This window comes from Bombus terrestris, chromosome 5, assembly GCF_910591885.1.
Source record: "Bombus terrestris chromosome 5, iyBomTerr1.2, whole genome shotgun sequence".
NCBI classification, from domain to species: Eukaryota; Metazoa; Arthropoda; class Insecta; order Hymenoptera; family Apidae; genus Bombus; species Bombus terrestris.
In genome coordinates this window covers 6,793,599-6,806,840 of record NC_063273.1, presented here as the reverse complement: position 1 = coordinate 6,806,840, position 13,242 = coordinate 6,793,599, and the positions used below count along the sequence as shown (strand labels likewise).

The 13,242-nt window shown below is 41.9% G+C and overlaps 1 protein-coding gene across 1 annotated transcript in view; it reads left to right on the top strand.

Annotated features, from left to right (window-relative positions):
- Window positions 1–13,242, top strand: part of LOC100650276 (sodium/calcium exchanger 3) — a 116,333-nt gene that overhangs the window by 72,152 nt on the left and 30,939 nt on the right. Inside the window, exon 5 of the mRNA XM_048405881.1 lies at window positions 3,665–3,832. Coding sequence (XP_048261838.1) covers window positions 3,665–3,832 — 168 coding nt within the window. The remainder of the gene's footprint in view (window positions 1–3,664; window positions 3,833–13,242) is intronic.

Here is a 13,242-nt window from a genome sequence, read left to right as displayed (position 1 = left end):
TTCATCGCGTTTCGGCCCATGTTAAAGCTTGATATACTTTTCCAACAAACTGCAGCTACACCGCACCTCTTTGTCGCGATAGCGGAATCTATCGAAATTCAGATTAACGTAACACAGAGAAAACAAAAATGCTGGAACGCGAAACATAGGTGGGAAATATGTGGAAAAAGTCGAGGCGTGTGTTCGTCATTTGCTAGCAGCTGTCGATAAAACGCCACGTTTCCGGTACGTTGGAATGCGCACGCGATTTTCATAAACAATTGAATTACCCGGCAGCAAAAACCTTGACAAACACCGTGTTTCACGGAACGTGCAAAATCTATTTAACAGTTGAATAAATTTGATTTCCTTTCTGCGTACATTACAGTCTGGACGCTTGTAAATTATTGTAAATATATCAAATACACAACGGGCGAATCAAATACGACTTCTTGGCCAAATTTTCGCCTCTTCTCTTTCTCTCGCAAAACCGTATACATATGGATAAAAATAATTAGTTGGCAATTTCCTTGAAAATTAATTAATTCACTGTCACTGCCATGGACATGTTTCGGAAGGAGCTCCATAAATTGGTCGTCGTTCGCTGTTCTTCCTGCGAATTTCTTAAATGGCCATTTAGGCCAGCAATTTTTATTCGACCGAACGGAGAAGAAAAAGATGAAAGGTCTGTCCCGAAGAATTCGCACCCTTTGTGCGCGCACCCTCGACTGCCTTCGGCGAGGTTAATTTTAGCTCGAAAATACGAAGCATCAGTCTGTTATCTAAACGCGTTCGATCCCACTCTTTTCTACTCGACGATCTCTGAATCGCTGCTCTGTTCCTTTTTCCCCCGATAAAGTTGGTTAAATCGGCAGATTTGTATCGTAATTGCTCGAAGTAATCGGCGTCGAAACGTTGAAGAAACCAGAGGTACATTGATTCGGAGATATTAATCTGCTCGCTGGAATTGCTGTGGACGTGAGTCTTTTGACGATCACGTATTTGTTCCGGTCTCGTTGTTTCCTTCCGCCTAGAAAATAAAAGAGATCTTTAAAACGTGTATCGTACGAGGGGAACGAAATTGTTTAACCAGGTTGGTTTAATACAACGCGGGGTATGGCAACGACGACCAAGCGAGGGAATCTCTTCGAGCAGCTCCACCTTTCGGGAGCATGAGTATTCCAGGCGGAACGAATCATTAATTCTTTTTAGGAAGAGAGGGAGAGAAAATTGAAACGTGAAAGTTCCCGCAAGAAACGCCGACCATATTCGCGACAGCGAATCCTGCAAGACCTGTGCTTCCGATCGCCAACCTTTAACGCTTCTAACATCGGCTAAGATGTTTTCTTACCTCGGAACTCGTTCCTCCTGTCTAATTCGACGTTACTTAATTCTTGTTCTTTTCTATTCTTCTTTTTACATTCTTCCTCGTCTCTCTATCTTTCCATTCGTTTTTCCATTTTGCGATCACGCTCGTTCCACGAAGATTTCAAGCTGATACGATCGTGATATCGGACACTTGTTTCATCGCATTTTGAATATAAATGAGAAATTTGGAATCGCACGCCAACAACATCTTATTGATCTATTCACGGAGCGTATAACGCAACGTCTCGCGAGGCGTGTCCCGTAAATAGATAAATAAATAAGCAAATTGCGCGAAGAAACGCGTAACCGTATCGCGAAATCGCAATAACAGCAAGAAACGACGACGGATTAATGAAACTTTTACGACCACGCTGGCGTAGATCGGTCGTAAAATTGTGAAAGTTTCGTTAGACGTTCTCGAGCCGTGCTAGACGCCAGCGTATCCTTTGGGAATAAACGTGCGGCTGTTTCGAACGTTTAGCTGCATATCGGGCAAAGTGAAAACGTAAATATGTAGAAACGTACGAGAGTTGTGTAATTTTGTCTGAAATTTCCTCAAGGCAACACAGGCTCGCCGAGGCATTGGAAAATTTGCGAACAAGTGTTATCATATATCTGTACTTCAGCTGGTTGCTCATGCTAATACTAATCTTTTACGAAACATACGTTTACGCTATATACAAATTTGTATGGAACTTGTATATACAGGGTGTGGCCGTATAATACGTAACGTGCACGCGTACCGAGCGAAAATTCAAAGTCGATTTTCTCGAAAACAAAGCCTCAAACGAAAAATTTTTATTCTATATTTTCGACTTCTTTTTTCGCGTACAATCACCCCCTTTCCGCTCGTACCACCAGTTACCAACCACCCTGTATATTCTCAAATTCACTCCAAGTTTTATCAATACAACCAAATGACAGTCGTATCTCGTTGAAATGCCAATGCAGTTTTAGAATGTTTTATACGACACATACTATATGGACGTACAAATCTTGTAGGGTAACCGTTCGCATAATTTCGCGAGCCAGTGTAGTTAATTTCTATTTTGTAGTCGTTCATCTGGATAGATAACTTCTTGGAGGTTGCAGGCTGGTCGTTTCAGTCCCGAGGCTAATACCGAGAATAATTGATCGAGGCGGGACGCGTTAGCCTTTAAACAACCTTCGACAAGAAAAATTCCGTTCGGACTAGGTAACGTATACCGCCAGCCTTTGTAAGACTAAGTGGAAATTATCGGCGGGGAAAATCGATCGGACGCGATACACGTCCTCGCAGCAACGTTCTTTGGCGGAAAGCACCTCGCTAGATGCTGATTTATGGCGTTGTAATAAATTGCGATAACCAACGCTCGCCAATTACCTGGAATGGACAAACGGGCAAACACGTAAATTATACAGGGGAAAGGAGGAAAATCCAAATGGAAGAATCCACGTCCGAAACATTGGTTTCGCGTTTTGTTCTTCACGCTGCAATTCCTCCACGAAATGCGCACCGCCGGTGTACGCGTTGATTTATCGCTCGGCGAAATAAAAAGTTTCCCGATGGGAACTTTGAATCCGAGACAAAGGAAAAAGCTTGGAAAGTTCATCGACGGGCGCCAAATTCTTTTCTCTGAGCGGCGGTTCGATACGACCCTGGAATAAGAAAGAATTCGAGAATTAGAAGGGGAATTCCTGGGAAATAATTTGCGGATGTTGGATCGCAACGGTGTAGGAATGTTACGCGTTACGAATAGGGTGGTTTGACGTAATTGCAGGATCCGAGGACAGGCGAGGGATTCCGCAGAGGTAGAAAGCACACCCTACGCACCATGGAAACTATTTATTCGGCCATGGAGATGCCGCGACCCTACGATACATTCTTGTTGAATTTCCAGAAAGAGAAAGACACATTGCCAGCAAATTCCACAAATTCAAATTTATCTCACCCTGTTTACGTTTTTCATCTTCCAAAGCTCTCGTAAAAAAAAAGATATTATAACTCAACAGCAATGCCGGATTACAACGCGTTCTTAATAAATTTTCGTTAGGATCTGCAGGGAAGGAAAAACACCTAGAACAAATTTCTACAACTCTACAAATCTTCCTCTCTGGTATTCACGTTCATCGTGTTACTGGGAAATTTTTTACAAAATACCAAAATACTCGATGGCGTTGAATTACGATACGTGCAAACAGATCACAGTCTGACCTATCCCAAATCCGAAATCTACCTGGTAGCTATCCACATTTCTCATTTTCCAGAGTACTCGATCACCATAGGTGCTCGACAAAATGAATTTACTCGTAATAATCGCTAAATACGTATCCTCAGGAACGAGCTCGTGGAAGGAACAGTTCACGGAGGCGTTGACGGTGAGCGGCGGCGACGAGGACGAGGGCGAAGGTGCTGGTGAACCAATCTCACCGTCCTCCTTGGATTATCTGATGCACGGCTTGACGTTATTGTGGAAGGTGTTGTTCGCGTTCGTCCCACCAACTGGTAAGTTGTGCGATATCGAGCTGCACTCGAAAGAATGGACGCTCCTCTGGCGGGGAAAAGGGTGGAAATGGGATAGGGCGGTTTCCTGCGGTGTTGCTGCATCTGGCACGCGTAAGTTATGCTTGTCGACAGCCAAGCGAGATCCACTTATACTCGGTCGAGTACGAGGCACGTGCTGAAATATTTTTGGTATCCCCGCGACACGAGTTTCTCCGCTTTGTAAATTAAAAATCGCAGATGGTGGCCTTGTTTATGAGTGAATTAAATCTGACGAAGACCGTGCGGTACGATTCCAAGGATACGGAACGGACTTTTCTTCATAGATGGAGAATTCTTGCAGAAAATTATTAAGTGCACTAAAAACGGTACATTCGATATCGTATTAATATGTGTCAGAACATATCAACTGGATACAGCGATTTTTCCGTTTTATGGCTGTTAATTATTCATCATCGCAACTCGACGATTTATTCCCTATATTTCGAGCAAACCGCGTTCTTTAAGATTTTGCGCGCACGACGCGTATTCTTGTCACGTGCAACCGAATTTCCATTCGACGTTCGCGTTCTTACTTCGAATCTATTCGCTCGTTATCCGCTAAATTAGCTACAGTACGTCGTTATCGGCAAGGAACTCGAAAGGTAGGCAAGTGATTAAATCGATAGAACGAGTGGAAAGTTGCGAGGATTTCTATCCGACAGTTCGCTGTCAACTTACACATTTGCTCCATAAAACTGATCTGACAACCGGCCTGAAATACTTCGACGAGCGATCTCGATAACCTCGAGGACAGTTTCTGGCGATCTTTCATTGTCCTGCGGAAGAATCGCACGGATTCTGCCGCAGGCAAATGGTAAGTACCGGCACACAATTCTCTCACGGAAAAGATCTTGCGACGGGTTACTGTGGACAGGTAGTGAGTTACAAGGACATATAGAGCATCAAGAGACCCTCAACGTGGCAGCGGGACTTTTATTGCAAGAAGGGCTCTGCCAGGAAATGGAAATCGAGTTTTCCCCGTGGATCGAGTTCGTCGTTTAAACTCACGCTAGACTGCCTCCACATGGCCGTTGCTCTTTTTCTCATCTGTACCGCTATCGTTTCGTCTTCGTTCGTCAACGCCGCTAGTTCGCTGTGTGTTTCACGTTGTTTGGAACTGCGCTTCCGACGATCGAGCGTCGAAGGACTACGCGACAAAGGATAAGGGTTAATTAAAAGTTGTCTGACTATTATCGATCTCTACTACTCGCTACGTCGAGCTCCAATTTCGAAGAATCAACGAAGCTAATTCCTAGTTTCCACTCGCTACGTTTTATAGGGATTTTTGTAAGCAGCGAACCCTATCGAAACGCGTCGTTTGTTAGTACGAAAAGATCGTGTTTTGTGTTAGATCAACGTTGATTAAACACCGTTTTCGAAGTCGAATTGATCGACTCCAGCTTTTTTGTCTATTCCGTGTTTTTCTCATATACGTACACGTGATATTTCAATTTTCAAGAGACAAATGACTTACTTCCATAAGGTCCCAGTGATAAATAAACCTACGATAGCAAGAAAATGACACAAATAGCGGTAAATTACGACGCAAACTTGAAAAACGGTGTTTCTAACATTGTGATTTTAACTGCTGTGCAGATACATATTTGCCTGTCTCTAATGTCTAAGGGAGAAGTTTGCTTGGAAATAGCAATTTGCCACTCTAACCCATGACAACTTTGATGTCCGTTTGTGTCCATTTCCACTGGGAATTAAACTACGTTGCCGCAGAGCTCGAGTTACTGACCGCCAGCCTCCTAATATTTGGGAATAAATTTCTGTCGATCGAGCGTAATTCAAACGCTTCAGAAATTGTTGAATGAACAATTTCCCGAATAATCCGTAACTAAGGCCGGCAAATTACTTAAAACGGCGAAATTAATCGCTCCTTCCTTCCCTATCGCAGATAAATGATCGAATTTCAAGCTGGGAATTGTAAAATCGACGCTTTACGCTTGTTCTGTCCAATAAAGAGCAAGTGTTCGGTTAACTTGCATAAAAAGCAGTACTTTGCCATCCTTTATGCACGCATGAAAACGAGGCGCTAATATGTAAACGGGATTTTCTGTTTTACATGAGAGATAAAACACGTCCGCAATCAATAAGCTCCGCGTGGAAAAAAGCATAAACGATTTTTCATCCCAAGCGTTAATAATTATTCCGTTTAACGAAATATCGGGAAAAAGCATCGTAAAATGGCGTGCGTATACCATAGCACAATTAATTTGCTATATTTTGTTGCTATACGCGTTTATAGAAAACCAACAGAAATTTACCAGGAAAGGAAAATTCGCGTCATAAAATCGTACAGAAAAAAAGTAATGAAGTTGTTGAATTCTCGCGACCTCGACTCTCGATTCGTAACAATGGTGCAGGGAAAGAACGTAATCGTGTTCCTAGTCGCGTGTCAATGGTCATCGATTGATCGTAAAATCGTCAAAACGCGTACATCGCGTAACAACAGTCGAAACAGTCGTAAAACTTGCTCCGTGTCACAGGTCATTCCATAAATAACGTCGCGCTTTTCCGTCTAACTTTAGCGATAATTTTACAATATTTTTTGTAGAAATTTTACAAAATGAGAAATTATATCGATGTTAGTTTCAAACAATTTTAAAGCGTAAAATGTTTATCGGGTGTAACGAATTATCCGTTATTTTCTAGGTTTATGTTTCGCCGCTTTGACGATTTTTCATCAAATACCATTTGAAAAATATTGCACATCGGCGCTAACTAAATGCACGAAATAAAACGAACGGTGTAATAGTTTCCAATTATATCCTTTTATTCCAAGTAATTTTGTTTTCCCTGTCATACGATCGATTATCGTCATTACGAGAGAGAAAATTCTATTTCAATCGCAAACGTTGTGAAATTCCTACCTGTACGTTTCGACAATTGCTTATTTATATTTGTGCGTATTGAAATTTTCGGATATTCAGATTTTCAAATACGTTTCTATCCTTCAGACTGAAGGTGGAAAATGAAAGACGACCTGGTATCTCGTCGCACCGGCTTCCAAGTTCTTGCTTCTCTTTCATCTGTAATTGTTCCTTTATTAAATAAACCTTGTAATCGCCTTAGGGAGTAATTGACTTTTTAACATAGTAACACGGCGTCTCTGGCCACTGGTTAAGAGGCTAGCGGATCTTCCTTCTCCGAGACTCTTTAAATTTTCATCGCGGTTCTTCACCGATGGAAAAGAAAACGCCGCGACGACGAGCGGTTGCCGCAGAGGCGAAAGAAGTCCTCGCGTCTTCCAATGTGAAGCGGGACAGCGGATTATAAAATTAACGGATCGTGAGAGGGAAAATTCAGCCACGACAAGTTCCCTCGCGAGAATAAAAATTCCAGCGAGAAACTCGGTGCTTACGCCGCGTACTTAGATCTTCATCTTCTTCTTCTTCTACGCGCGTTTAGGAAATATTTCATGGAAAGACGCGTTCAACGCGATTCAACGCTACTTCGATACGTTGCAATTTCATACGATGATTCTTTGAATTAAAGATTAAATTACACTTTTTACTACGACAGAAAGGACTCTAAATCTAAAGGGGAATATATAGGAATAGAGGATCGTTCATAGGATCGTGATCCACCGAAATTCGTATTCTAGGAACGCGATCGCATCCATGTAAATTTACGCCAGCGACCGCGCAAATTATTACCTCGAGGGCGTGTCACGAACACTCTTCGCGCTTCCTCTCTCTCTCTCTCTCTCTCCCTCTTTGCTTTTATCGAGTGGCTGTCGACCCGGCGGCCGATCGAAGCCCGATCGAAACCGACCCCTCTGCATAATCCGCCCCACAGGAAAAACCACTTTATAGCCTCTCTAGATTTAGCTGAAGGATTCTTCGCACGAGCTGATCACGGACCTGGCTATCGTTGAACATTATCGTTGTCTACCTCTGCGTTGATCACGCCAATTTAACTACAATCCGTGGCCATCGAATCGCGATCACTCGAAGCATTCGATTTTGTTTATTTCTGTTGATTAAAATTGCGAAACGTGGATGAATCTCGACGGCGAAATTTATTAATCGTCAGGGTTATTACCTTAATCCTTAAAATAATCCTTAGAAGTGAACCTTCCCCAATGGGAAACGAGCCATTTCTTTCTTGAGAATTCGATATTAATCCCGTGCATGTGCGTTGAATTTGAGAAATTAACGGAGGCGTGGTTTCTAAATTAAAATTAAATTAAAATTAGTAGAAGAATCGTCTGGCTGTGAAAGGGAACTGTTACGACTCGTTTCTAACTTACGTTCCGGCAGCTTCCATCCCATCGTTGATCGATTCTATGGATTTATTTCAAAAAATTGTCTCAAGCGTCACTATATCGCCTCTTTCAAGTATTCTCGTTATCTCGAGCAGCGTTTGTCGATCGAATCGTGGCAGATCTCCGCAAAGATAAGGATGACGATCAAGATAGCCGCGGATCGTAACGAGGGGAGAGAAAGCTCCTCGCCGCGTGAAGATCATTGGCGCGGGAAAGCGGGCTGCTGCAGTGTCCTAGAAAATGTCCAAGGACGTAATCTCGAATGAAACGAATGGCTGATGTACCTTAGCCCGTTTCATCAAACGAACACGAAATAGAGAGCACATGCACATGGGCCGCGCTCCTGATAATTATCGACAGAAATATCGTACCTCTACGGTTTGGTCTTTGCTCCCACGTTTTCTTTGACAAAGACCCAGACGGTACAGGTCATTGTACGACCCATATGCGTATGATAAAGTCGAAAGAATAGAAATAGAAAGAAGGGGGTATTATTATTGGAAAAAGCGCTGGCTGACATTGATTACTATAGTAGAAATTCGTTTGGGAGAGTCTCGTAGAAGAAATAATATAATTTCACATGCAAGTAATCCAGTGTATAATTATAATCAAGTTAGAGGTAATCGAGCTTCCAACTTGGGCGATGCGACTTTCATAGATTTTCTTATCTTCCCATTAATCGAGTAATAAGATACAATTTTTCTCCTATTAATCCTAGAATTCGACGACTCGGAAATTCTATCTACAAATAAAGAAGACCTCGCGGTATAAATGTAAGCTTTGAAAATGGTAGAAGTTTACGGTAATTGTAAGAACCAGCGTATCATTGTTGTTTGTTAGTAATGATTTAAGAAGTGTTACAGCTATCCACTTTGGTGGCTAAATAATGTGTTTGGTCGAAAGAGAAACAAGTAATTCGATCATTCGTTCGTAAGAAGAATGATGGTAGATAAAGGGAAACGATAAATCAAAACGGCAGCAAACGGCATTAAGACACCGACGAGATCCTTCGATATAGTGCCGGCGATCCGTTTAATGACTGTTAGGGAAAAAAAAAAGAATGAAACCGTAACGGGGTATCTCGTGATTAACGCGATAGATCACGGGCTGACGGGACCATCAATCACCGGAGATAGAGTTACACGAAACAACCGGCTGAAAGAGAGAATGTGCTCGACAACCTTCGAAAAATCAGGAGATTGCTTTCTGCAAATCCCTCGATATGTATAAAACAAAAAAAAAAAAAAAAAGAACACTTTCCAAAGAAATAACGCTACAATCCTTGAAAAAAGTCGATAAAACGAAGTGGAGGAAAGCATCGCAATAGCGGAAGCCGCTTTCTATAAAAATAACTTCTTTCAGTGGTAGAAACAACGATTAAGGAAACTTCATGGCGCGGCGAGGTAAACATAGGAATCGGCCAATGGTGCCGAGTTTCAATCCCCACGGTCCTTTACAAAATTCTCTAACTGTCTAAAACGTTTCTACGATTTCGAAATAACGCATTTATGAAAAATTTCAATGATACTATAATACATAGCCATAATAATATTTCTAAAGTAGACTTCCGGTATTCGGAGAATTAAGCGAGTCTCTCTCTCTCTCTCTCTCTCTTTAGACTCAATTTCCTCTCTTTGTGTCTACGAGAATATGAATTTGCATAAAAATCCGTAGCCCGGTGACGTTATTTTTTGATGGATGAACCGTTTCTCCGGTTACGTTAATAAAATCATAAATTTGCATAAGTAAGATTATCTGAAAATAGGAAATCTAGAATGTGCTTTGAGAAAGCAAGAGAGAATGCGGAATTGATCCGAGGAGTATAAGTGGTGGAAAAATGGCGAAGTAAATTTGAGATCGGATAATAGGCGATGTCTCTGAGACTGTGATGAGCTTTAACTCACAGTAAGTATCTCCTAACTAGCAAGAAAGTCTTCGGCGAACGTCGGCAAGAGTCTCTCCACAATGTGAAGCTCGACACGATGATATTATCCGGCAGAAGGGATCGCTACTCCGGGGAGATTTTGTGGGCTTTCATTGTCTACTCGCCAGATACTTTGCCCTCTCTCTCTCTCTCTCCCTCTCTTCATTCTGCCACGCAAAATTATTTCGAACGTTTACAAGCCAGACACGGCATACGGATAGTCCCTTGCAAAAAGTACAGGGACATTTATCTGAGAAAAACACGGCACATGCGTTAAACTGTTGCGTGTTTCGTGTTGGTTACTTCGATACTTACGAGACTGATGAGATATAACGCGATTCTTCTTAAGCTAACTTTCCATTAATATTATCATATCATTTATTAATAGACGTATATATATATATATACACACGGATAACGATTATATAAATATAGTTTAAAAAATACGAAAGCAGTGTGAATCCGCCTCCTGCATCGTGATCTTACATAAGCCACATTTCAACGAAATAATTGGCATAATTAAGAATACGGTACAGATTGACGATCAATTTATATGTTTCTTCAAAACTACAGTCTCGTATCGTAGTCTGCGTTACCGTATTATTGCATAATTCAATTAATCTTAAATTAATGTTAAATTGAAATCTCCAAAGGGCTAAGATATTATGAAACGATAAGAAGAAAGGAAGGGATACAGCAGACGCAAGAGCACATGGAAAGAGTATAAAAAATTGTACAAGTAAATGGAAGTTGCTTTGTTGTGGAGTTGGCTCGGAAAAAGGACGTAAATTACGTGATTTTTATGTCAGTCGCGGATTACGCGAATGTGGGGATGTCCCAAAATTTGATTGCAAAAAGTTTCCACGCGATACGTGCGCGTGTATGTACAAAATGGCCACAGCTGTGACCAAACCGTAATGAAATTCTAATTTCCACCGACGGAAAACAAATTACGGATCCGTTTGGATTCGCGTTACTCCTTCGCGCTTTCGCATTCTCCGGTTCTGCGGAATAATTCGCGATGCAAATGCCCTCCGGCTGCATGTAAGTACGTTCATAATTATAATCGAGGAACGAACAACAAGAACCTGTCTTCGCCGAGACCTCGTGGAATTGTAAATACCGCGGATCCGACGTTGCGGCTTTTGGAGATGCTCCTTGGAGTATTACAGACTCCAAGTATCTTCTCTGATATGTTCTTTGAATTCTTCTCTCAATTCTTCCTTGGATAATTATATTTTACTTCGCTTCGTTTATTCGTACCGATAATTACAAAATGAGAAATTAAGAATCGCCGAAAATAAACAACAATCTCTTTGTTGCATACGTTGCTCTTTCGTAGCATAAACGAGATAAAAGGCAAGGTATATCGCTGAAAAATAAAGAGATAAAAGTCTGTCAAAAGAAAGTAGAACACGGCTGGACAAAGCTGGCATCAAAGAGTGTACAAGTAGCAAACGTGCGCGGTCGAGTAAACCTGTTCCAGTAAATTATGCGTAATTCCTGTCAACTACACAGCCTGCCCTGTTATTCGAGAGATTATTTCAAACACATGTGCGTAGAGGCGATGCAAAAGATTTGATGCGCGTTCCTCTCCAATTCGACGCTGCGAGACGTATAAAGCCAGACGGAAACTCATTACATCGCTTATTAAATGTCCTATTTCTTCTGTGGTATTGCTCGACGTCGCATCGATATCTCACCGTTAAATATGCAAAGATACACGATCTGTTTAACAGCTGTCCAATGGAGAGTTGGCCGAGAAGTTATATCGAGAACGCGGCAAGGAAAAACCGTGATCCTCGCTACGGGCTGGCTCGCTTCGTAAACTAAAACCGATGGCACCCGAGGGTCTTATGGAGCAGTGTGTCACGTAAAGCAATATACGCGGCCGATGGAACGTGCATGTGCTCGTGTAATATGTATAAAACGTATCGTAAACTTATATTAATGGACTTATAAAGGTTCTTAGGGTACGTGTAAGCAGGCGGAAGTTGCTCTTCCAACCTTTTCTTTCGAGCAAGTGATCACTCCGTTGAGAAATTTGCTGCTCTTCTTAGTTCAGAACTCCTGTCTATTTTGCAACTGTCGAAGACAGGGATCTTTCTCTTCGTTTAATTTCAAACGTTCAGTCATCATCGTCGAAAAACGAGTTAGAGTTACCTGTAAATAAGAAGAAAGGTAGAGAACAAACCCACTAGTGTTTCATAATCGTCATAAGATAAATAGGCTAATTAGAATAGTAAAATAGATAGTAAAAAAGAAAAGAAGAAAGATACCGATTCTGATTCTAAAAATGATAATCCGTTCGTCAAATTGGTAATCGTCGAAAGAACAACTGTGGAATCGTAAAGATGACTCGCGACGATTGCAGGCTTCCGTTTCCTGAGGCAGTAAATTGCGAAATAGCTGACTGCCTGTTATTCGCCTCTCGCGTTGGACTTCATTAGAGCCGTTCCAGGCTGGCTTATGATAAACCAGTGGATCATAAACCTGGCTAGAAATAGGGGAACGAAGGTAAGTCAGATAACCCGCATTCCAGCTTAAACTCACTCTCAAGACCAGCTTACACACGGCGGCCGACTCGTGTTGCAAGAATGGCCTACCGCACACGTTCACGCGATATTCCACGACTACGCAATATGTGCCGCATCACCGTAAATTAGGATTTAACGTCGAATTAAGACTCAACGCCCCTTTTCACGAATATTTCCAGCCATCTGTCATCGATGTTGGGAAAATCCAGAGCATTGGTCATGGACGATCGGGGCGTTAATTATCTTGTAACCGCTGCTGAACGAAAATATGGTCAACCGGGAACGATCCATCATGATCAAGCCCCCCGAACCCTCTCTAGTTTGTTAATTCGAAATAGAGAGAAACTGGAATTATCTTCTAGCGGGAATTCCAGCCAGCGTTAATACAAAATCATGATTTGTTCGAACGACAACATCGAAAACGCATAATGATCTATCACGAGTGTCCTTCGGCGCAGGCATAAAAAATCGGCGACGATGAGAAGTTTGCCGGATAAAAAGTTGGACGAACGCGTTAAGTAGTAGTAGTATGAGCATACGTCTAGCATATCTCGGTATTACTATCTAGTATACAGAGAGCAATAGCTCTCGACCGGTATTAGAGCCTAACCCGGTGAAATGAAATTTCCGCAGG